The 24,734-nt window shown below is 45.3% G+C and overlaps 1 protein-coding gene across 1 annotated transcript; it reads right to left on the bottom strand.

Moving 5' to 3' along the window:
- Positions 1 to 3,911: 3,911 nt before the first annotated feature.
- CFAP418 (cilia and flagella associated protein 418) lies at positions 3,912 to 21,070 on the bottom strand (the record flags this gene model as incomplete). Its single annotated transcript, XM_084280226.1, has 7 exons — positions 3,912 to 3,921; positions 14,336 to 14,467; positions 16,283 to 16,378; positions 17,193 to 17,258; positions 17,798 to 17,868; positions 19,413 to 19,512; positions 20,949 to 21,070. 7 exons carry the CDS (start codon positions 21,068 to 21,070, stop codon positions 3,912 to 3,914), a joined length of 597 nt encoding a protein of 198 aa, XP_084136352.1.
- Positions 21,071 to 24,734: the final 3,664 nt, after the last annotated feature.

The following is a 24,734-nucleotide window of genomic DNA, read 5'->3' as shown; positions in this document are numbered from 1 at the left end:
TTAAAAAGCAGGCGTGAGTATGTGCACAGCATTTTGTGAGAGCTTCAATTATTTTAATTGTTTCCATTGAATTAATTTAATTCTACATTTAGATGTGCTCCTGAAGCATGACTCTTACACTAGTTTTCTTAGGAGAGTATCAAAGTCTGCATGACTCGTCTTATTCTGCCTTCCTAGCCCTAGACAGTGATGATGCAAAATCATCCCAGCTGACCCGATGTAGCCAGCATGCTCTAAACCAAGCCAAGGGACCGTCACTTGATCCCCAGCACAGGTTAAACCGGTCCTAGTGGGAAGCTGTCCTACTGCCAGCTTGCCTTGCCTAGTTATAGGATGTTTTAGTTTAGGGGAACACATCAGCCAAATGTCTTCATGTTGTCTTCAGTCAGTGGCAAAGGAGGATCTTTTCAGCGAGGGATTACGTATTAACACCATTTGACTCGGCCCTTACTCTGTTGCAGTTCTGGGAGCTGGTTTTGAGAGCGGAAGCCCCCCAGAAGCCAGCAGCAGTGATGGGTAGGGGGATATGTGTGTGCCAGCCCTGCTTAGCCCATCAAGAAGTTATAAGCACAAACGTCACTGCAACAAAACCATGGAGCTGCGTGAACGGCAGCAGCAGAGGAAGCCTGGCAGATGGGGCTGCTGGTGCAGTAAGGAAGCTGCTGACACTGGGGACCCTCAAAAACCTCATCTAGTGGGCAAGACCTTTCACTGTCCTTTCCCTGTAATTTGAAAATGTGCTTTAAAAATACGCTCACCCAGGGACCAGTCCTCACCTTACAGAAGGCTAACTCTACCCTGGTGGGCAGCCTTTGAGGTAAGCTTATCTAGCATGGAGATGATGGGGTTAACTTTGTGCTGAGCACAGCAGTTGCTTTGCCAGACACAAGGCAGTTCTGCAAGGGCACAGTTTGTTGCAGGCCCTATGCAGGCTGTAGGATGTTAAAATCCATCTTCAAGTGGCAAAGCACATGAAGAGGTTTGTTCCTTGGAGGTATTTGTCAAACTAAAGCAAAGCTGGTGGATTTAATTCAAAGAAATGCCATTTGTGTACATGCTGTTGGCCTAATTCGGATGTCATCTCCCCATAGAAAATCTGGTATAGTCCCGTTGAAGGGCTCGGGATCTAAAGCGGTGCCCCCTGTCAGTGTGTGGCCTTACCTCTGCTCCCACGGGAAGGAACACCTCCAGTGGGATGGACTGGCAGTGGCAGGCATTGCCCTGGTTTACATGGCCTGAGCCCTGATGACGTGACTTTGGTGCACAGCACGTTTTTGCCGTGGCGCGGCGCGGCGGCAGCTGTGGCATGTGGTATTTTGAGCAGCGAGTTGAGAGGATTACTGACAAGCAGCATTGCATGGGGAGCATTCCCCCGCCGTGATGCACAGAGATTTAGATATGTAACTCATGACACAGCTGTGTAAGAGACACAATAAACTGTTTTTGCATCAAACCCTTCCTGTGTCCTGCTGGAAAGCACAGCTCAGCTCTGCAGAGATCCACCACAGCCCATGGGGTAAGCGGGGCCAGACCAGAGCCATGCCCTCCAAGTGCTGGGTGCAGACAGGATGGGGTGTGGATACTGAACCCCTCCTTGAACCCCCCTCCTCCCCAGCTGTGGTGGCCCTGGAAGCTGATCTGGTCCTGGAGGGAGAAGAAATCCCTTGCAAGAAAGCTTCTGTGCTCCTCAGTGAAAGTTTCTGTATTTAAATGATGGTCTGGCAATTTCTCTAATACTCATCAAGGCCTCAGCAGCAACCAGGAGTGTCGCTTGATCCCCGGCCAGCCACCCAGCCCACTCCATCCTTTAATTCAGGCTAATGCTCCAAAGAACTACTGTACTTATCCCCATTACACAACCACGCGGCAGGCTGTCCTGCTGGGCTGCGTTTCAGCGCCCGCATACCTTGTTTAGCATCAGCTCCTCTCAGAAGTATTAAGTTGCTGACGCTGTTTGCATCATGTTGATGTATTTTATGAATCAAATTAAGACAATTTCTCAGTGCTTTAGGATGTAAAACCCTCTGTGTCAGGACGACATTTTATTTACGCTGATGTAAGACCACACCTGTGGCTTATTCTGACTCTTATGTTATTTTCCTCACTAAGAGGTGTGATCTTTGATGTCTTGGGTTTTGATACTGATTTTTAATGGCTAGCAGTTTATGGAGAGATTTTAAGAGGCAAGTGATTCAGATGACTACCTCATCTCCCCAAACTTTTAAATAAGTGCTTCTTCCTTTCTCCCTCTCCTTTTCCCCTACTCTCCAGCTGCTGGTGTCTGCCTTCCCCAGGCTCATCGGTCTCCTGGCTTGAGAAGCTGCTTTTTCTTACAAGGTAGAGCCCCATAGAATGGTTTGGGTTGGAAGGGACCCAAAGGATCAAAGAACCCCCCCCCCCGCAGGGCCACCAACCTCCAGGCCTGGATCTACACAAGGTTGCCCAGGGCCCCATCCAACCTGGCCCTGAACACCTCCAGGGATGGGGCATCCACTGGCTCTCTGGCCAATCTGTTCCAGCGCCTCACCACTCTCTCTGTAAAGGACTTCCCCCTAATATCTAATCTCAACCTTCCCTCCTTTAGCTTTAATCCACTCCCCCTTGTCCTGGAGGAGGAGGTGTGGGAGGATCTTTGCTGGCTCTCATCTCCCAGGCTGCATCCTCTATCTCCTTCCCCTTTCTAACTCTTTTTGGCAGCAACCACTGAGGAGCTCAGGCTGGGAGTCCCTTTCTTTGCATTTAAGGTTTATGAAGAAAAGGAGCCCAGGAGTTGGCAGGATGGGTTGGTGCTGTACGTCAAAGCTTCATAGAGTATAATCAGCAGAGCGAGGGGAGCTCCTCTGGTTTGCTTTTCCAGTAAGCAGGCTCCACGCTGCTCACCCACTCCTACTTGGATGGTGGGAACCCATGGGAAGATGTTTGTACACAAGTGTGGTCACGGTCTATAGTTTACATGCTGGTGCTGAATGGAGTGAAAAGATTTTCCTGCAAACACCTTTACACTTCAGGAAGACTTTGTGTCTTGAAGAACACAACAGCTGCTGCTGCCCAACTTGTGTGCTCGCTCTCAGACCTTTCCTTCAATCAGGAAGCCCTTGCATGTTTTTTTTCCTCAGCAGTAGAGACTCCAGCACAGCAAATTTAAGTCTGCTGACAACAGACTCACTTTTCTTAGTTACCCTTCGTGGGCCTCTCAGATGTGGCCTGTGACCTCCTGGGGCACAGAGCTATGTTAGGGCCCCCAGCAAGTCCCACAGCAGCAAGCTTTCTCCCTAGAAGTTCAGAAGGATGGCTGTCAAATGTGACAGTTGAATTGGCTAGATTCATTGAGAAACTAAATTTACTTCCTCCAAGTTTGCATTGCAAGCGTGCCCTGAGCTTTTCCCAGGCTGTTCAGACCAAGATAAGATACTTTCTGAAGGATGAATAAGCAGAGTTTCGAGCCTGTAAAGAAAACAACAGCCAATAAGAAAGAAAAAAAAGCGTGGGAAGGAATGCTTTATTTTTAAATGGTTGAAGTGTGAATGTGCTCAGTTAAGGGGAGACTGTCAGAAATACAGAGCAGGACTCAGTGCCTAAATACCGCTGCTGTTAGCTCGCTGAAATTCTCCCGCGTTCTCCCACATACTTCTGTTCTTCGCTAAAACCAGGCAGCAGGGAGAAAGGGGTGTTCCTCCTGCCCCCACTTCCCCCTCCCCTCCCCAGGACCCTTTGGACAGCTGTCATGGAAACTCCTGGTCTTTCTTTGACATTTCTACACCCAGCTCCCGTGTAGGCTGGAGGGAGATCTCTGGTAGCAATCTGCACCAGGGTTCAGCCTGAGCTTCCAGTGTGGGTAGCCCCATGTCAGGGCAGAAGGCAACTACCCACTCCTCAGAGATGCCTTCCAGACCCGTGTGTATGTCATTCATTCAAACATGGCTGTAGAAACACAGGAAAATATTTAATTTCAGACAAGCTAATGAAGACCCATTTTCAGCCCTCAGTCCTTTAAATAGCAGAACAGGAAATATGAGTAACTTGCAACATCTGACAGAAAAGGAAAGTAGCTGCTTCCTTCTTTTATGGCCTGTTACCCTATCAAACAATGATGTGAGAATGTGTTGGGACAAACCTGATGAGGTGCTCTCTGCCGTGAGGTGCCTATTAGGCTGTTTGTTTTTCCCCTTCTTTAAAGGTGTCATTTGCCTTAGGATGGATCCTGAAAATACCCGGGGTAACCACATGCCCAGTGCTGGCTGAGAACCCCAAGTAGCAAAGTGTTATTGCAAGGTCCGAGAAACTATTTGACATCTGGAAATGATCCACTTTACAAACGTACTCTTTATAAAGCAGTAATGCTCTCCAGGTTTTAGGAGGGGTTTCCAATATACCACAGGGGAAAAAAGTCTTCTGCAAAACCAGAGTGCTTGTGGATTTTAGCTTAGGCTAGCAGCCCTGGTGAGAAGCACCTGGCTGGGCACTGCGGGTGCTAAGGCTGCCGGCGGCTGTGTCACCGTATCCTCCTGCGCTCCGGAGGCTGGAGATGTGCGGTACCCACAGTCAGCTAGCGGAACAGATGGACCCCCCCAATATCTTCTTGGCTTAGCTCGTTTTAGCCATTCAGATCCAGATTGTTCTCTGTGCAGTTACCCAGGACAGAATAATTTTATTGCTGTTCAGGACACGGATAGAGTTTTTACACCACTCTCCTTTTTCATAGGTTAATTGTTTCCAGCCTTCCTTACTGGCATTGAACTAAATATATATCTAGTATGGAAAAAAAGTATGAAAAGAGGTGTTTCAGATGTATGTGGGAAGATGCAGCTAAAAGCCTACTTTAAAGCTTTTCCAGGTCTTAGCTTGAATAGAGTTTTGAGAAAACTTGAAATAACTTTGCAGTATACTTTGGGGAAGGCAGGGGAAATAGGAGCCATCATTCATAGGAAAATCCATGCAGAGGACATTACAATTTTGTGCTAACTCTTCATTTCAGCCACTGAGGAGCACGTATTGATTGAATGGTGCCTTGCTGTGCTGCCTGATCAGAGCAGATGGACTTCCCAAGATATACATAGGCATCAAAAGGAACCTGGGCATCGTACGTTAGCGAGCAACCGATTACACTGCAGAGAACGTTTTGAAGCCGCTTATCTTCCACTTGTAAACAAGATGCCTCACTGATTCAAAGCACATAAAACAATGCTGCAACAATTTGTATCTCTGAAGTGCTGGAACCAGAGCTGTGCCGGCTCTGATATAAAACCTGTAATCTAAAAATGTAACCAGACATAGGAGTCCCTATTAGGATTCAGGAAAGCCTTCTATTTCTTTAGGGCTAGTAAGACTCATACCAACAACTCTCACCGTGATAAAGCTTTTAAAAGATACACACCCTCCTATTTCAGCACACAGATCAATCTCTTCCTGTAAGTGACGGTAACCAAGACTCAATGAGATTGTAAACATTATTTTGGATGACTGGCCCCAGGATATAATCTCTTCCTAAACTCATCTGCATGCATAAGATTGTACCCTGATCACATCGATGTGCGTGGTCTTCCCGGAAGGGCCAGGCAGATATCGCAGTCTGCTCTGCAATTTGTACACTTTTTCTCACCAGCATCCTGAGCTCTGCCTAGATAAGGAGTTCGATGCTAAATCCAACCTTCCTGTCTCTGGTAGCTGCTTCCCCCCTTCCTGTGAATGCTGTTTACACCAGGGCAGGCAGGACACGGGCTTCCGAGTGCAGTCAGATGGCTGAGTATCCCAAAGCTTCTTCGCGTTAACTGCAAGACGTCCGCTCACTGTACTTAATTACGATCACATATTTGGCACTGTCTTGGAGAAAGGCCGTATTGCTTGCCTTTAAATAGAGATTGAAAAGTTCTATGGATAGTTCAGAAATATCAAGAGTTAGTTAACTTACTTAGTTATCCCCTTCTGTAGACAAGCACATTTTTAAATAGCTGTTTTTAAGGTACTTGGAGTTAGAATATTACGCGTTTGTTTGACCAGTATGAAAATGTCTTTCTCCTCCAGGCCTCCCCGTCCTGCAGTGTAAGCTCTGAGGCTGCAAGGGTTTCAGTTTCACAAAACTCACATGAAAAACTTCAAGATCATTTGCTTATATTTGAATAACAGTTAACAACCACCGGCTAAGAGGATTTTAACAGCCCTGAGCCTCTTATCTCTTATATCTGAATAAAATGTCTGATGTATCTAAAACCTATCACCAGGAAACAGGTTTCAAAATACTGCAGGAAACCCTTCACACAGATTTTAGAGGAAAGAAAACCCAAACTATACTCAGCCCATGTTCCACAGCATCCTCGTGTACAAGCAAGCAGGTACCCTCTGAGGATGAAGACCCTCCTGCACTTTGCTTCCCTGTGCAACTCTAGTTCCTAGGCTGGAAGTGACTGAAGGGCAGTGGATGGGGGTGGGGTGTGTGTGGGGTGTGTGGATACACCCCCATCTTTTGGGTCAGCCCCTGGAATTGCAGTCCTGAAAGACTCCTAGGAAGGCCAACTCCCATACGAAGTTTTGTCGTTGCTTTTGACAAGGTGTGGGTGTTTGACCTGGTCCCTGCAGCAGGCTACTCTTGATTCTTTCACTTAGGTCTGTCGTCCTTAGAAGCAAAACTTTTCAGCATGTAACGTCCCACAGGGTGGTACTCAGCCTTCCTTGTTCCTATTTTCTAACTTTTTTTTTGTTCAACTGTTTCTCCTGTGAGAAGGAAGGAAGTCAACAACCGTTACAGAGATCACTCACCTATGGTGCAACTCGGCTAAATTTACGTGATGCTCCCTATTTCACCAGTAAATTAGGCAAACTCTAGTTTTATGGTTTAGATGTTGTTTGTGTTTCCAGTTAAAAGCACCTCATCACTTCTGCAGAAACAGACCCACTTCACCAGTTATCGGAGCTGACATTTACTTCCATCCATCTGCTGTAACTCTGCTTCGTACAATCACACTTCCTGGCTTTCCAGATAACTAGAAGAACGTTCAGGGAGTGAGATGTCACCAAAACTTTGAGCCGTGGCTCATGGCTGATGAACTGCAGGATGCAGGTCTTCAGGCGATGCTCACTCCATTTCTCAGCCTGCTCTGCAGCCTCTCTGTCTACGTTGCTTTCTTACATAGACAGAAACAATTTACTTTTTTTTATTTCTAAATACTGGCCTTTCACTATTTCCTCCTTAAGATCTGCTGTCTTGTCACACCTGGGGTGATATGCTATATATAAATAGAAAAGCTACTACTGTACACAACCTCTACTTGCCAAACTTAACGTTTTCAGGGAGAATTAATTTGGGCAGAGTAACAGGTAAATCCTGAGGCCATTTAGTTTTCCCACTGATGTTATTTAAACATAAACAAACAGACATACACACAAAGAGACTCAGGTTTTTATGCTGCTTTAGCTGACAGCTAAAAACTTTAAGCTACTTCAGTGTTGGCCAAGAACCACCTGAGGACCATTTGGATGAAGTCGCAGGAAAATCAAGCGGGGTTGCCACAGCTCTGGCTCTCCCACTTATAATCCCACTAGTAGGAGACAAACGCAGGAAGCCTCGGTCGGTTGAATGTGAATCTTCGTTATTCCAGAAAAAAAGGAAGTATGAGCCTGTGTTAGTGAAGCAGGAGCCTGAACTGCACCACTCAGCGGTGTTGCTCTGCCCTCTGCAGACTAGACTGTACCATCACCACTCGTTACCCCCAATGACATACTTTTAACTCGCGTCTAACGCAGCAGAAGAAAAGTCGTCAGTGTGGATTAAACACACTGGCTATCACCCTCTAACGGTGCGCCGTAACGCTGCACGTTATAGTAAGTCAGGAGTACTCCGGAGGCAGCGGGTGTTTTCTGTGTGTTCTCACCGAGTCCGCGCTGCCCATTAAGGATGAGAAGTAACTATTGCCTGAGCAGCACCAGTCTGGAGCCCAAACTCAGAATGGAGTAGGGAAAATACTTATGCCTGTTACTCTAATGTATGTCATGCAGCGTTTCTCCATGATAAACAAGATTTGTTCCAACTCCCATATGAAGAGCAACTTCTTCCTGGTATTAAGAACAGTTTTCTACAGCAAGACCCAGGGCACAGCAAATGGTGCAATCCCTTGATTATCCCCCCTTTTCAGTGACCTGTACCATGCTAGTGATAACCTGCCTTGCCTGATGCACAAAGGCACCAGCATCCCACTTGGCAAGAAATGCAGCTATATGTCACCTTCCACAGCAAAGGCTCCACCTTTTCTCCCAGGTAAACATTCAAGAAACATGGTAAATGCATCCACCTTTATGAGCTCTCTATAATTTCATAGAATCATAGAATCATGGAATTGTAGGGGTTGGAAGGGACCTCAAGAGATCATCGGGTCCAACCCCCCTGCCAAAGCAGCTCCCTAGGACATATCACTCAGATAGGCGTCCAGACGGGTCTTGAATATCTCCAGTGAAGGAGACTCCACCACCCCCCTGGGCAGCCTGTCCCAGGGCTCTGTCACCCTCACTGTGAAAAAGTTCTTCCGCATGTTGGTGCGGAACTTCCTGTGCTCCAACTTGCAGCCATTGCCCCTTGTCCTATCCCCACAGACCACTGAAAAGGGGCTGGCTGATTCCCCCTGCATCCCCTGCTTCAGATAATTATAAACTTTAATTAGGTCCCCCCTTAGTCTTCTCTTTTCAAGGCTGAAGAGTCCCAACATACTCAGCCTATCCTCATAGGGGAGATGTTCCAGGCCCCTAATCATCTTCATGGCCCTTCTTTGGACTCTTTCCAGGAGATCCCTGTCCTTTTTAAACCAAGGAGCCCAGAACTGGACACAATACTCCAGGTGAAAAATTTAATGTGCTCTCCTCCTGTTAACTGGTAAAATGTTAAAGCTCATTTAATTCCCAGGTATTTGCTGCATCCCCACTGAAGTGAGGAAACACACACAACAGTTATTTGTTTCTTACGAACCCACAATGTTTTTGTCCAGAGAAAACACAGTCCTACATCATTTTTATAAGGTTTCTCCTGGATAGGGACAACAAAGTAGAATTTACATAAAACACAATTCAGATTTGTTCCAACTTTTCATTTTATTGAGGTGTCCACATTTGAAAACCACTTTCCTGGAAGCACACACGCCAGGCAGCACACAGGGCCCTCAAACCTGACACTGCTTTACTCCATCCCCCACGGGCTGGCTTGTCTGCAGTTACCAGGTGTCACACAACAGACAACAGTGGTCAGGTCCTGTGCAAAAGGAGGCTGGCAGGAAGAAAAATTTGCAGCTCCCAAACAGTCCCTGTCCTCTTTGTGCGACTGCCACATGTGCTGGTTATATGACACAAAGACTCAGATGTCAGGAAACAAAAGAAGTGAGCAGTCTTTCAACAAGTGGCAGCTTCCACTGCCTAGTATTTGTAGAATACCTCCAGTATAGAGCTGAAATGGGTACTCAGGAAAAAAGAAATTATTTTCAGTTTTATACAGCGTGGAGCTTGCAATACATAATGCTATTATGCTTCTGTCAGTTAAATTTTATGGCAGGGCAAGATCCTCTTCTGACTGATATTCACCACCCGGGTTGGACGCCCTCTACGGTGTGCAGGTTAAAAAAGAGTGATAAGAGTTAGAGCACCACATTAAAAATTGATAAATAAAAGCTGTAAAAATGTAATATGAACATCTGAATTGGATTCCTTTCCAGAAGTACAGCAGGAACAAAGATTGAGAAGCACTGGTATGACATTAAGCCACTGTTTAATTCACTCACAGTTCTGAGCAAACGCTTTGCTGTGGATTCTCATTTTGCCATCCTTCATTGCTCGTGGCTTGGTGAGGTATTTGCTACAGACTACTGTTGTGGGCTAGAAAATCTCCAAGTGTTCCACCTAAGCAAAATGAGTGTCTCAAGTTTTCACCTTGTCCATTTCACAAACAGAAATGCTATTTATTACTTCGAAAGCAAAACACTGGGGGAAAACAATGATCACATTTCTACTTAGCAAAGCGGCTTTTCCAGTACCTGTGTTTGACAGCAGCTAAGTGGCTTTCTTAAAATTCTTTTCATAGTCCCTGCTATCTCAGATAACTGACCAGGAAGTATCACTTAGGGCCTGGCTACATCCTGAAAATCTTGTGCAATACCTTAATCAAATGAACATTCCTGCTCTAATTTTACCTTTCTTTACATTCTTTTCACCTGAGGGCTTCGGTTGCTTGTAAGACATAGCTGAAGAAAGCAAAGGGGAATCAAAGACTCTGTACCTCTTCTCTTTCCAACAAAATAAGTTGCATTTCATGAGACAGTAACTGTTCTCAGATCTAGCAATACACCAAGGTCTGCAATGAAAACCAATACACTAAGAACTATTTCTGCACCTGTTTAAAAAGTCACTGGGACAAAGAGCTCTCATATCCTACCATTCTGACCAAGACCAGAAGCAAGTAACTTTAATAACCATGATGAATTCAGGGGAATACTCAGGTGTCCACGTGCATTTATCAGTAAGCATGGTGTTCTAGCATTTTCAGTCCTGAGAGTGCAGTCTTGATGGCATAAGGGATACAATCACCTGACAATAATCTCTACCCAGAAAGAGAACCCTCAATCACCTGCCTTGGCACCTGCTGGTCAAAACTGGTTTTGATGCTGCTCAGGATAGGGTTGGCTTTCTGGGCTGCAATCAGACATTGCTGGCTCACAGAATCACAGAATCCTAGCAACCAACACTCTCAAGTCCTCCTCAGGGCTGCTCTTAAGCCATTCTCCACCCAGGCTGCAGTTGTGTTTGGGACTGCCCTGACCCACATGCAGACCATTGCATATGGGCTTGTTTGAACTTCATGCAGTTCGCATGGGCCCACGTCTCAAGCCTGTCAGAGTCCTGCTGGATGACATCCCTTCCCTCCAGTGTGTCATCAGCAAACTTGCTGAGGGTGCACTCGATCCCACTGTCCCAGTCACTGACAAAGATGCTGAACAGTGCTGGTCCCACTACTGATGCTTGAGGAACATCACTCGTCACCGGTCTCTGTTTGGAGATCGAGCCATTGACCACAACTCTCTGAATGTGACCACCCAGTCACGTCCTTATCCACTGAATGGTTCAACCATCAAATTAACGCCTCTCCAATTTAGAGACAAGGATGTCATGCAGGACAGTGGCAATTGCTCTGCACAGGTCCAGGTAGATGACATCAGTTGCTCTTCCCTTATCCACCAGTACTGTAACCCTATCATAGAATGCTATAGAATTTTCTAGGCAGTTTTTCCTTAGTGAAGCCATGTTGGCTGTCACCAGTCTCCTCCTTATTTTCCATGTGCCAGGGGGATCTGTACCATGATCCTGCCAAGCACAGATGAGACTGACTGGTCTGTAGTTCCCCAGGTCTTCCTACCAGTTCCCTCAGGACCCACGGATGCATCTCATCAGGTCCCATGGACTTGTGCATCTCCATGTTCCTTCGATGGTCTTGAATCTGATCTTCTCCTACAGTGGGTGGTTCTTCATTCTCCCAGTTCCCGCCTTTGGCTTCCATGACTTGGGTGGTGTGGCTAAAGCACTTGCCAGTGAAGACTGAAGCAATCAAGTTGTTGAGTGTTTCAGCACTCTCCATATCCCAGGTAACCAGGTCTCCTCTTTCCTTCCAGAGAAGGCTCCCATTTTCCCTAGTCTGGAATCTTTTCTTGTTGCCATTGATGTCCCTGGCCAGATCTAATTCTATCAGGGTTTTAGCTTTGTTAACCTAATCTGGCTCTTGGACAATTTCTCTGTATTCCTCCCAGATGGTGTTAATCCTTTTTACTTCTGCACTCTTTAGCCCTTTTGTCTCAATTCCTTCCCAGCCTTCACTTTCCAAGTGCTGCAGGCAGTCTTCTTGTCATAAAAATAACTAGAACTTTTGTTTCTGCACGATTGCTCCCCACGCTTGGTAGTGCAAACTGTTCCAGAGAGGGTGACTATTTCTGCTGGTCTGTTTAAAACAGGGTACAGGATACATGCTCCTTTTCCAAGTCACATAAGACTTGTTTTCATGAACTGAGATGGGTGTTAGGATTTTCCCTGCTTCCTGCTCACAAGTTGTAAGCCCAACTTGTTCCTTACGTTGTGGAACAAATTCCAGTGCAAATACAAGCCAAAAAAGCATCCTGTGGGGCTACTTGGTCATCAGTTTCAAATGGGCTTGGGAATAGGCAAGCCAAGGCAACTCGGCACTTTTTGAAATGCATCCTTCTTCAAGAAGAAGAGTGGAAAGTAGGGTTGGTCCTCTCTAGAGCTTGTTAATAAATTACATACCACTGCTTAGATCTTCTCTTATTATTAGCACTAATGTTCTCTGGGAATGGAATTGCCGAAGCCCACCTGAAGAAAACCCAGGAAGGTCACTGCTTAGGCTCCACGGGGAGGTTCTCTCTCCACAGCAGGCAGAACAGCAAGCAGACCCCTTCCAGCCACTGACCCTGAGGTTCTCTCTCCACAGCAGGCAGAACAGCAAGCAGACCCCTTCCAGCCACTGACCCAGAGGTTCTCTCTCCACAGCAGGCAGAACAGCAAGCAGACCCCTTCCAGCCGCTGACCCAGCATTAACCGACTGCTCTCCGGGTCCCCTGGTCTCCTGAACCTGTGGTTTTAGACTCAAGTGGTTGAAACTTCAGCCTGAAATGCCCACTGCACTAAAAATCATGCATGACCCTAAATGTGCCTATACCATTATCCAAGTAGTACCTCTCAAAAGCCAACTCACCTCTGAACCTTCTAGCAAAGCCACATGTGGCCCTGGCACACGCTCTCTACAGCACTGAAGCACTGCCAGGCCTCCCAGGCACGCTGCTCATCCTCTGCAGGTTCTAAAAACACACTCAGAGGGGGGAGGTGAGCAGGATGCAGGCAAAATCCTAACATCACACCTCTTGCCACTACTGCGACCTGCTCTTTCAGAGAGGTACAGACAAAGCAAGAGATCTGAGAGATCTAGGAGATGACCTCTGTAAGACAGAACGTGTCACTGTTCTGGAAAAGCTCAGAGAAAGAACAGATTGATGATGTACTGAGTAGGGTCACGAGCAAAACCTCACAAAAGAGAGAAGTGTCTCTGCATAGAATAGCACAAAGTAAGTAATTTTGAATTTATCTGTATAGTGTCACATACTGCATAGCAAAAATACTGTCAGATTTCCCATTTTGAGACACTTTTCAATGTAGCAATTGCAAGGACTGGTAATCCTTTCCTTCCTCTCTGACTGCCCAAACCCCAAATCCATCTCCTGTGTTATTTATACATAATGAAAAGAAAGAGCTCATAAACTGTAGTGACATTAACTGTAATAAAGACAATTCACCAAGTAACATGATAGTGGAACTAGTTTTATGATGTTACTGGGGAAAGGGAGAGTGTTGAAACAGTACAGTTACACCCTCTGAATATGTAGTATTTTGAAGTAAAGCTGAAGTGACAGTTAAGTGAGACTGAAAAAAAATCCAAATTTGAATGTCAGCAGGGACATATACTTTCTCTCTTAAAAGCCTGAGCCTTTTTCCCCTTGAAAATATTGATAGAAGACTCATAAATTCTTCAGAACCTCTTCAAAATTGCACAATATTTAATAATTGCACAATAACTCGTTCACCTCTTGCAGTGAAGGCTGAGGGGGAGTCCAAGAAATTCACTGTGGCAAAACTCTTAAGTCAGCAGAAAGTGCTTTGAAGAAAGCAGTAGGAACTGGAAGGAAATTTCCAGCACCTGCAGTTTTTGGCTACTGGTGTGTAAAAGAAAGTAACATTCTGGGGTGTGCTGAAACCTTCGAGGTGAGAGCTGATCTCACAGTATTTTTTTTAAGAGCTCTACAACCACTTGCTCATTAACAGCTCTGAGCAAAGCAGAACAGGGGTATTAATGTCCTTGCAGAAATGCATGTGCTTGTGTGTCATGGCTACACCCCAACACACCATTCTGACACCAAAATTTTGCAGACAGAGGAAATAAGGCTCTCTGCTAGATAGGAGTATCAGCCTCAAGGTGCTTTGCCACATGCCTAAATGTGTCGATTTCCTCTTCCTTTCTTTAACACTGATGAGTATCAGCTTTAACCACACTTCGCTTCCAGAAACACTCCAAGCCAGTTGTTTCTTCTAATAATTCAACTCTCCACATTGTCTACAAGAGGGTTAAAATGAAAAAAAAGTTTTCAGGTTGAAGTCTGTGTGTTATAATCTATTTCCAGATACAAGTATTCAGGCTTCCATCTGTTCTCAGAAAACTGTGTGGGAAACAAATTGAGCTTCTGACCTGTTTCCACACAAGGAGGTGCCACACACAAGAGGACTTCATTCTGCGTGTTTGCCACAAACCCACCGAAGCTGCTGGTCTGTTTGGAGGTCAGTTAATTCATGGATGGATCTCCAGCTGCACTGACAGGCGTATGCTCGTGCTCCCTTCTTCTTTACCATCTTCGCTCTTAGTTTACTGAGCTCAGGCATGTTATTCCTGCCAACCAAGTGAATACAGTTTAGGATCATGCATTTTATTTTAATTTTTTTTTTAACAGAAAAATATTCACGAGGCCATTTAAATTTAAAAGCTCTTAAGAACGTTTCTGAGTACCACTGTCATGAATGAAATTAGGGTTATGTTTTGGACAGAATCCTTTCGCTGTATTCCCAGGTAACTTTCTGTAAGCAATGATCTCTGGCAGGTTGAGAGAGCCTGTGTCAGCCTCCAGAGAAAGAGATGGGAAGAAAATCAAGTAGAGATAATTCCTGTCTTAAGAAATTATCCAAAAAAATCTATTTATCTTATCAAACTTAATGTAAAAATGCCTGTGCAGAATGGGTACAACAACAACAACAGAGTTAAACTCTTCATCAGGAACTGTTACTCAGGATGGTAAAGTGAAATGGCCAGACAAGGGAAGAATGTACATCAAGCCACAAATAATTCCTGTGCAAGCATCAACCACAACAAATGAAAAATCAGCACAGCTTTTACAAAACCAAGTTGTTTCAAAAATCTACTGAAAATGTAGCTTTTAAACTATCCCTGCTCTCAGGACCTCCTCCCACCCCTCAATTACCAGCCACCGAATTGCTCAAACCCAACATCAACAAGCCCAGCTAGACAGAGAGAAAACAAAAAACAAACATCAAAGGAAGATTTATTTTAGAAAAAGAGGTCAGCCACCTATTCATGGAAGAAAAAAGGGTTTAATCTTAAATTTGCTTTTTAGATTTCAGGTTACCCAAAACAAATAGCTAAATATCTTGCTGAAGATTACAGATTTTAATCAATGTTACAACTATCTGATACTAATGCCTTTCATGTCTTTTTTCTAAAAAATAAATTTCAAGATCTCAGAAGCAGAATAATTTCAACTTTGTGTAAATAAAAGAACCACACTTTTATTTAATCTTTCCACTTGCCAAACTCATCTCAGAGCAGCACTGTATTGTTAAATAACGAGAAAAGATTTTCATTAAAAAAGAAATGCAAATTTTGAAACCAGAAGGAATATATGGGAAAAACCTAATACATAATTCAAGAAAAACCATGGAAAAGGAGATGATGCATGCATCCAGCTGCCAGACTGCCTGGTGGCCAAGCACACACTCTCAACACAGCTACTACATCCATCAGTTAACAGGCACATATAGACACTTCACTAAAATGACAGGAATCCAAATTCAATGCCTGTATTAGCAGCATGCCTACTACACTACCCTTCACTGTGTCTTGGCATTAGATACAGGTTAAGAGAAACTGGAGATGAGAACTCCTTCATTTTAAGTCCTCCAAAAAAATTGATATAATAAAGTCAAAGACATCACAACATAACAAGAAAACAAAATTCCCACCTCTGCATTCAATCAAACCTTGCTTCAAAAAGAAGTCTGTTAAGAAATCAAACTGTTTGATTTTTCACTGAACATGACAGCATAATACTTGATACTGGAAAGAAGAAAATCAGACTTGAAACAACTGCAGTCTGTATGACTGAAGCTACAGTGAGATGCTGAACAGCCTTCATTCATTTTGTCAGCACCCTGCAATGGCACACCAGAGGCCAACCCATCACATGGATTACCTGCTTATTTCAGCAGTAAAGTTGCTTTTTGACCCATGTAACTTGAATTCTTTTGAAAAGCAGAGGGGGAGAGTGAAAGGGAGAAGAAATGGAAAGGCACGAAAACAGACTATGGGAGATGTTGCATCCTTCTCCCTGCAGACCTTCCCACCTGATCACCAAACAGGTTGCACAAGTGCTCCTTTTTAGGTAACCCAATACCAACCCCACCTCAGACATACCTGAAAAAAAGATAATCACAGGACTGGTCCCAGATGTAGTCATTGAAAAGTGACACACGGAAGTCACAGGCAGTACAACGTAGTTGATCACATGTTCTGGTCAAAAAAACCCAGAAAGCTTCAAGAGCTTATTACAATGAGAGAAGCCACACAGATCATAATTGTTTTAAAGTACAGCACTCACTGAGAAATACTGAAACAAGGTTACACTATAATCCTAATTTTTTACATCTCTGGTACTTTCATCATGGCATGTGTTTTAAATATATGCTCATGCATTTTTACAGGTTCCTAAACTCACTGGACACACAAACTGATATTCTCTTGATATATTCTCCTTGGTCCTCCTCACTGGTACGGCCACACCTGACCAGCATTCAAACATGCAGCAAGGGCATAATTGTTTATTACAAAAAACTTTGCCACATGGATATGTAATAATGTTCTAAAGGATGTTTGGGATAATTTTTAAAGTACCTCTCCTACTAAATTCAGCTGCCATTGCAAAGCATTCTGGCTGTTTTCAGTTCAGGCTCTGGGATGATTTCAACCAAGACACTGATATGAGTGACATGCTCAGTGTCACACAGAAAGCAAAGAGAGGCAGGGAAAAGTAATAATACAGCAGCAATTTCTTTAACTACTTGTTAGTGACTTTTGGACTCTTGTGTCTCATTGGCACATGTCTTTCAACTCCTCAAAGGAACAAAATATCTAGTGGTCAACAACAGAAGACTGGAAGGGACCAGCTGATTTCAACTGCTGTTACAGGCAGCCACACGTTTAGGTGAATACAAGGATGCCCGTCCAGTTTGAACGCAGAATTCTGCACGACCACAGACACACAGCAGTGTTACAGCATTACAGAAAACTCATGATAAAGCATTACTAATGATTTCATGTTTCCTACCTTTTTGAAATATTTGTTCCTATGCCACATGGTGAAGAGCTTCCCCCCAGGTACACTGGACAGCATCTATATGGATTTCATTCAAAAATACTAAATTATAGCAAAAAGCTTTAGGGAAAGTAGTACAATGCCTCTCCTAGTTTAAAAGCACAGTCATTCTAAACCAGTATTTCTTAGATACAGACCAAACATCTAAATGCTCACAAACTATAGAACAAAAACTTTTCCATTACTAAGGTGTTCAAAGAAAAACACTGTGACAACCACTCTCTATAAGAAATAAATATGGGACTACATATTGCAGCATATATTTGATAATTGTATATGTCCATAAGGCAAAGAAAGCTGTTGTTCAACAACTTAATTAACAGATATCTAATAAAGAATTTTGACCACATGAAACCACGTTAGTGATTCTTCAAAATTCTCTTTCTGTTTCTCTTGGCTCTTCTTTAACAGGAATGCTTCTCTAAACACTCAGTTAATGACAATGCATTCAACAGGCGTTGTCATTAATGACAAAGATCCAACAGGCGCAGTATCATCAGGCTGACAACAAGCTTTAGTCCAGCAATGTTCAACTACCCAGAACACTTGTCACTTACCTCTTCCTATGAGCCTGTACACCAGCACTACTGCTTTCAGGTGGGAGACTTGCAGAGCTGGACTTCAATTTCTGTTTAAAAAGCAAACAGTGAGTACAAGGCAGCATTTCAGTACATAACTAAATCTGTTTTACTTAATAAGCGAGAGCCAGAAAATCTCAGTCACACAAGGAGGGGACTAAGAGTTTGGGAATTTTCTCACTCGGGTTTTTGTGAGGCTCCTTGAGAAAAGCTGCTGAAGTAACAGTTAAATGAAGAACAAGGCTTCTCTTCCCATACTGAATTTCCAGTTCTGCCTGAAGGAATTCAACACCACATGATCCCTTTGACTTCACAATCAAGACTTAATATTTCATGCCCTCTTTTTAATAATTATGCTTTTAAAACCAGTTTTAATTTAGGAACCCTCTCCCCTCAGTGATCACCCAGGCCAATCCCCCTGCTCAAGACAGGGTCAGCTTCAGCAGCTTGCCCAGGACTGTGTCCAGTTGGGTTTTGAAAACCTCCACAGACGGAGACTCCACAACCTCCCTGCACAGCCTATCCCTGTGTTTGGATACTCTCACATTAAAAAACATTCTCTTGCGTACAGATGGTCTCTCATGTTTCAGTTTGTGCCCACTGCCCCTTGTGTCATTAATCACCACCACAGAAGAGCCTGGCCCCCTCTTTACTCCTCCCATCAGGTATTTACAGACATTGACAAGTTGCCCCCTGAGCCTTCTCATCTCCAGGTTGAACAGTCCCAGCTCTCTCAGCCTTCCCTCATGTGAAAAACACTCCAGTCTCTTAACCATCTCCATGGCCCTTTGCTGGAGTCTCTCCAGTAGTTCCATCTCTTACTGGGGAGCCCAGAACTGGACACAGTACGCCAGATAGGGCCTCACAGTCATGCCGGGAGTGCTGTGCCCAGTACAAAAGAGACATGGACATAACGGTGATTAAGGACATAGACCCTCTGACGCACAGGTAGAGGCTCAGAGAGCTGGAATTGTTTAGTCTGGAGAAGACAAAGGTCAGGAGAATCTTATCAATGTATAAAAATACATGATGGGAAAGAATAAAGATGCAGCCGGAGTCTTCTCAGTGGGGCCCACTGCCAGGAGGAGAAGTAATGGGCACAAATTGAAATAGAAGAAATCCCAGTTAAACATATGAAAAAACCCCTTTACTACATTTGAGGGTGGGCAAACACTAGTACAAGTTACTTAGAGAGGCTGCAGAGTCTCCATCCTTGGATGTTCACGGATATTCAAAAGCCATAGTCCTAGGAAACCACCTCTGGGTTGCCCTGCTTGAGCAGGTGGTTGGTCCAGATGACTTCCAGAGGTTCCTCTTCCAATCTCAACTATTCCCTGATTCTGTGACATTTCACACTATGCTCTACCTTGAATTAGCATTTCTTTTAATTGCCTGTTACTGCCTGGGTAAGACCATCTCTTTGTATCTCGTTTCTCACTACGGGACTGTGGCATTTCCCTTTTGCTTTATTTTCCAAGTTCACCCTACATCTTGTTTTAGTTCATTTTTCACTTTAAAACAGTTTTAGTTTATGGTGTTTTACTTTCCATTGCAGAACCTCATTGATTCTGCATTTCTTGAGACTCCTACTCACCAGAGATGTTTTGGCAAAACTGCTGTCATTACAGATTTCATCAATAATGTCATCTATATCTTCTTCACTGCTGCCAGCACTCATTGACAGTTCAGCTGATCTGAAAAACAAACAAATCAGCCTTCATTTTGTAGCACAACCAGAGCAGTTTTATGAATTCTAAGTTAAAACATAAAATTAATTACAGCCTTTTCCCTGTAGTGTTTCTGTAATAGCTAAGCTTGGCCATCCTTGCTGGACAGATAAAAGCTGCAGGATGATGCCTTCCACTCCCTACTAAACTGTCTCATCACAGTTCTTGGTTTTGCCTGCTTCTTTTATTTCCAACCACTTCCAAGCCTGAATAAAACTATGATAATATAACCCATGCTGCACTTACAGAGCAACAAATTGGACAGCCCTGGTTTTTCACATTTATATTCAGCAGCGGGAATATAAAAAGGTCAGAGGGAATTCCCTTCCCATACCATACAACTGTAGGGGATCTGATGAAATTCCTGACAAACTGTATGCATTTAGAGATCACCTGCACTTATCTTTCGCTCAAGTGAGGCGTCTTGTCACTCAAGTCTGCTGTTTGTTAGCTCTTTGTCAAAGAAAGGGAGGTCTGTAGTACTGCTGCAAGAACTACTCCTAAGAAAGAGAAAACTGTGATTTTTTAAAACCTTTGTAATTAGATTGACTAAATTGAAGTGCTCATCTAACCATTATGCAAACAATGGAGAAGTCCAGTAATATGGCCATAGGTAGTCGTCTTGTTGGTCTTGCATTAGTCATTTAGCTCTTCAGGATCCTTGTCTGGGACTCTGAAATGCCTGTGGGGTAAGCGCTCAGCCACCCATCTGTGGAGACATCTGGGCAAGACCCTCTGGGCCACAGACCGTCCAGCCAGAGACGTGGTGAAAACCTGAGGGCAGGATGGAAACCTGAGGGCAGACAACCTGGCAGTACTGTCACCAGAGATCCTGTCCTGAACCAAGTTGTTGGTATTCAGAACCCTCATTTTGAAAACCGTGTAATTTGAGGTGGATGCATGAAGCTGTAGAGTGCAAGTTACACGCTGACTGCAGAAGGTACAGGTGACGGAAAAAAGTATGAACAGAATGCATAAATGACTTAAGTGTCAGCAAAATAAAATGTTTGATAATACTATTGCTGAAGTTCTTTCTCCTCTAAATCACAAGATTTATGTATTTTATATATATAACAAGGTGAGTTAGAGAGCTACGTAACGCCTGACCCTCACCCACAAGCAAGTAAGTGCCGCTTTTAACGCCATATTTAATCCGAGGGTAGGATACTCTCAGGAGACAAAGACAACCTGAAGTAACTCAGCTCGCTGGCACACGACTCAGCTGTTTAAAAATAATGACGACGGGGAACACTCGTTGCCCGCCGGCCGGTGTTCCGGGTCCCGGCGCTCACTACTTTCGGCTCCTGGGGGGTCTCATCGGACGCCGACTCCTCCCGCCCCAGCGGCCGGCCGCTCGGCGGGGATGTGCGTGAGGGCGCCGGCACCGCCGCGGGACCGCTCACCTGCCCGCCGAACCCTCCTCCTCGCCGTCGCCGTGCCGGTGGCCGCCCGCGGCCCCCCGCCCCGGCAGGCGGCAGAGCCGCTTCTCCACTTCATCCAGTAACCGGTCCAAATCGTCCGCCATCTTGCCGCCGCCGGCGGTTGCCAGGGCGGCTTGGCCCCGCCCGCCGCCGGCAGGGGCGGAGCCGCCGCGCCCGGCGGGCTGACAGGGGTGGTTTTCAGGCGCCTGTGGAAGCTCAACCGCCATCGGGTCCCGAGTCCACCCCGCCTGCCACCCGGGAGCGAAAGGGAACTCTCTCCACTCCGCCCACCCCGGAAAAAAACCCGAATTAAAAAAAGACACACCGAGCCCTTAGACCGCGGCCGTAGTCGGCAGGATTCGAACCTGCGCGGGGAGACCCCAATGGATTTCTAGTCCATCGCCTTAACCACTCGGCCACGACTACGCATGTTACAAAGGCACTGCTTGCCACACTAGGCCTAACGGCCCAGGCTGCCCCGAACCAAACAGGGCCGGGCCAGGCCCCGCCGCTCCGCTCCGAACGGATCGCAGGGCCGCGGTCGGGCCGCTGTCCGGTACCTTTGAGGGAAACGTTACCTGGGAACAATTGTGAGGATCCGTTTTTGTTAATTTAGGGCACGTCTCCTCACGGCACACAGTGAAAGGCATGGAATGGAGTTAATGCGACTCAGCAAACGGCCCAACTTTCCAAAATCGCCGCAGAAAGAGCCTGTTTTTTTCAGAGATTAGAAACACGTGTGGAGAGAACCGCCCTAGTTCCCTTAAAACCAGGAGTACTTACAGGCAGAGGATCCCGAGAGAGCGTCAGGGGAACAGCTGGGTACTGGCATTGCTGAGCTGGTGGCCACTGGTCCCAGCCGGTTCTGGCTGGTTCCAGCTGAGGGCCACTGCTGCAGGGTCCTGCCACCTCCCACCTGGCTGAGGGGCTTCTGGGGCTTCATGCTCTAGTGCTGTGGGCCTCCCTGACAGAGAGATAACTTAAGCAAGCAGGATTTTGTGTGCACGTGTGCTTCGTGTAATGTTTTTGAGGGAAGTCCCATCAAACAGGGCCTCGTCTGTTGTCATGTTAATAAATCCAGGGGTTAGTCACTGATCCTCCAACATGCGCTCTGGCCTCTGTCGTCAAAGACAAGTGGAAGGTCAGTTGTCTCAAGGTGGGCATGCCACCAGTGTTGTCAATGCCAGCCCTTTAATACAAATCACGGAGCTGAGTGCTGTGTATTATATGTTTGATTAGAAACCCAAGGAAACAGTTTAGAGGGAGAGAGAGTGGTCATGTTAAGCAAAACAAAACATTGCCATCTCCTCAGGTCAGCTGTGACAGAAAGCACAGTGCTTCGCCCCCTCACACTGTTGCCAAGACCATTCAGGCTTTGCCAGCTCATGATGAAGTGGGGGCTGCAGTCCTTAACAGCTCCAAGCAAAGCCTCTTGGTTACAAGGTGTTTTACAATCCTCCTGGCATTCCACGTAATGAGTTGCAAGCCCTGTTTGAATTCCCTCGTACTTAAGCTTTTATTTCATCATTCCATTTTCCTCCCCATGCATCTCAGGGCTTCGTTAATGCCCCGACTCATATCATGGTGGTGCTGCTGGGGGAGATGTGTTGGGTAGAACAGTTTGTGAGCCTTCCCTGGGTTGATATGATGGAAGAAACTAAATAGTGTTGATGCTGCTCCAGCTCTTTTAAGTAGTCCCTTGGTCAGGACTTGGTGTCGTGTAGGTAAATTCAATCCAGAAGAAGTGGATTTTTTGGTGGAATTTTTATATTCATCTCTTGCAGCTGTGGAGAGTTTAAACTAATCACAATTCTCCCTGGTATGCTATCATCTCTGTAATTTGAAAAAGGATCAGGAGCCCACAGGCTTGGAAAATCTTGAAGAAACTCTTGTCCTGAAATACATCATCACATGTGGAAAAGACCACTTGCTGCATCATCTTAAAGGAGCTTAAGAATGCCAAAATCCAGTATCATTCTGGCATTATTTCAAATGGCCTTAGAAATCCGAGTACATTCTCTTTTGACTGCAAAACAGCTTCTTTCCCTTTCCATCAATCCTGTGGCTGTCAATGTGTCTGCTGCAAGGTGCCAAAAATGTATGGACTGTCTATGGGATAATGGTGCCAAAGTCAGGGGTGCCTCAAGGCCTTCTCCCATGAACCCACTGCAGCATTTGCTCAGTTGGAAAGCATTTGAACATCATTCCCCCCCCCCCCCCCAAAAAAAAAAAAAGAGGCACAGACCTTTAAAAATTCCTTAAACTGCAAAGATTGTTTTTGTGCAGATTGCTGCCTGCTGTTTAGATCCTTGTTGTTCAAAACTTCTGAAAGGCCTGATGCAATCAAAGAGACTTACTGGGTCAGATTGATTCCAGACCAGTCCCTGAATCACACCGAGGTGATTCTGACATACTGGGCCTTCAGCTAAGATGTGGCCAGGAGAAAGGAGTTGAGGTCACACCCTGGGTTTTGCCCTCTCTTAGGAAATGAGTGAATTTGCTTGTGCAAATCGTCACCTACTGACTGCTTGGGTCTTACATTGGTGCAAACAGAAAGGTTACTGCTGAGGGCTGGAAAAGTACAGAATGACCACTTTGCTGCTTTTTTTTTTTTAATACTCTTTCAGTGTATCCTTAGGAAGAGAACACAGAAAGCTGGAAGGCTGCCTTGTGTGGGAGCCATCATGTTCTCTAATCCTCAAGCCACTGCAAAACTTCTCAGCAGTGTTGGTAAAAACAGATTTTGTTGCCACAATGATGAGGACCAAAAATACCCACTTCCTAGGGCAGGATGTTAATTTGCCTCCTCTGTTTTCTCTGAGAACAAAAGAAAACCTTAATTGAGGTCGAGCAGAGCTTTCGTCAGCCCTCTTCTCTGAATGATGAACTCTCCAGAGCTTGGGTGATGATAGAGGTCAGCAGAACCAGGGAATACCAGCTGTCATTTCCTGGTGCTACCTGCTGCCAGCCAGGAAGGAAATTAATGCAGGGAGGCACTCTTATTTTTGACCTGCTGATGCCCTGTTTCAGCTCTTTCTGTCTTCCATCTCTTGCCACAGAAGCGGGATGGGGGTAGCACAGTGATTGCCTCCCACCAAGGTCTTCTGCGGCCTCCAGCAAATGTAGAACCAGTTCAACATATTGCTCCCAGTCGCAGAATGTTGCTCTAATCCTGTTCCTGGTCACACTCCAGTATAATACCATTTGGAATGACAACACATTTATTTTTCAGTAGTGGTATAGTGCATCAACATAAGCAGGCCAAATGTAGATTCTTGGCCGTATTTTAACCACTAGCCAGCGTTTCTGGGGATTAAATTATTCTGTGTAAAGATATCAGATTGGGAGACAACTTCCTGAAAGACCATTTGGCAGCAAAAATAGCTGTGTGTGCAAGATTCCCCATATAACATTATTCTTTTGTGATGTTGAGAGACAGCCTTTGATCAGGGGACAGTTTAAGCTGGAGGCCAATCCGGTCTTGGACTTCACTGCTGTTCCTTCCATCAAAGGTGCCAGCTCAGAGAATGGCTTTTCAGTTCATTCTTCTGGCACAGCTTCCTCACCCACGAGGGGCCAGACTGGCATCCGGACTGGAATAACTTTCGGTTGCTTTCAACCTCCCCTCAAATTAATCATTTCAGGGTTGGGTTATGTGAGTACCCACCACCTGGTCCTTGGGCTACCCAGAGCTCTTGCAAAGGAAGAGCAGGTAAGTGTCTAGAGCAACAATCAGAGCCTGTGCTGTCAGGGGTGAACATAGATTTG

Source organism: Gallinula chloropus, assembly GCF_964237585.1.
Source record: "Gallinula chloropus genome assembly, chromosome: 2".
Classification (NCBI taxonomy): domain Eukaryota; kingdom Metazoa; phylum Chordata; class Aves; order Gruiformes; family Rallidae; genus Gallinula; species Gallinula chloropus.
This window is presented reverse-complemented; position numbering and strand designations above follow the sequence as displayed.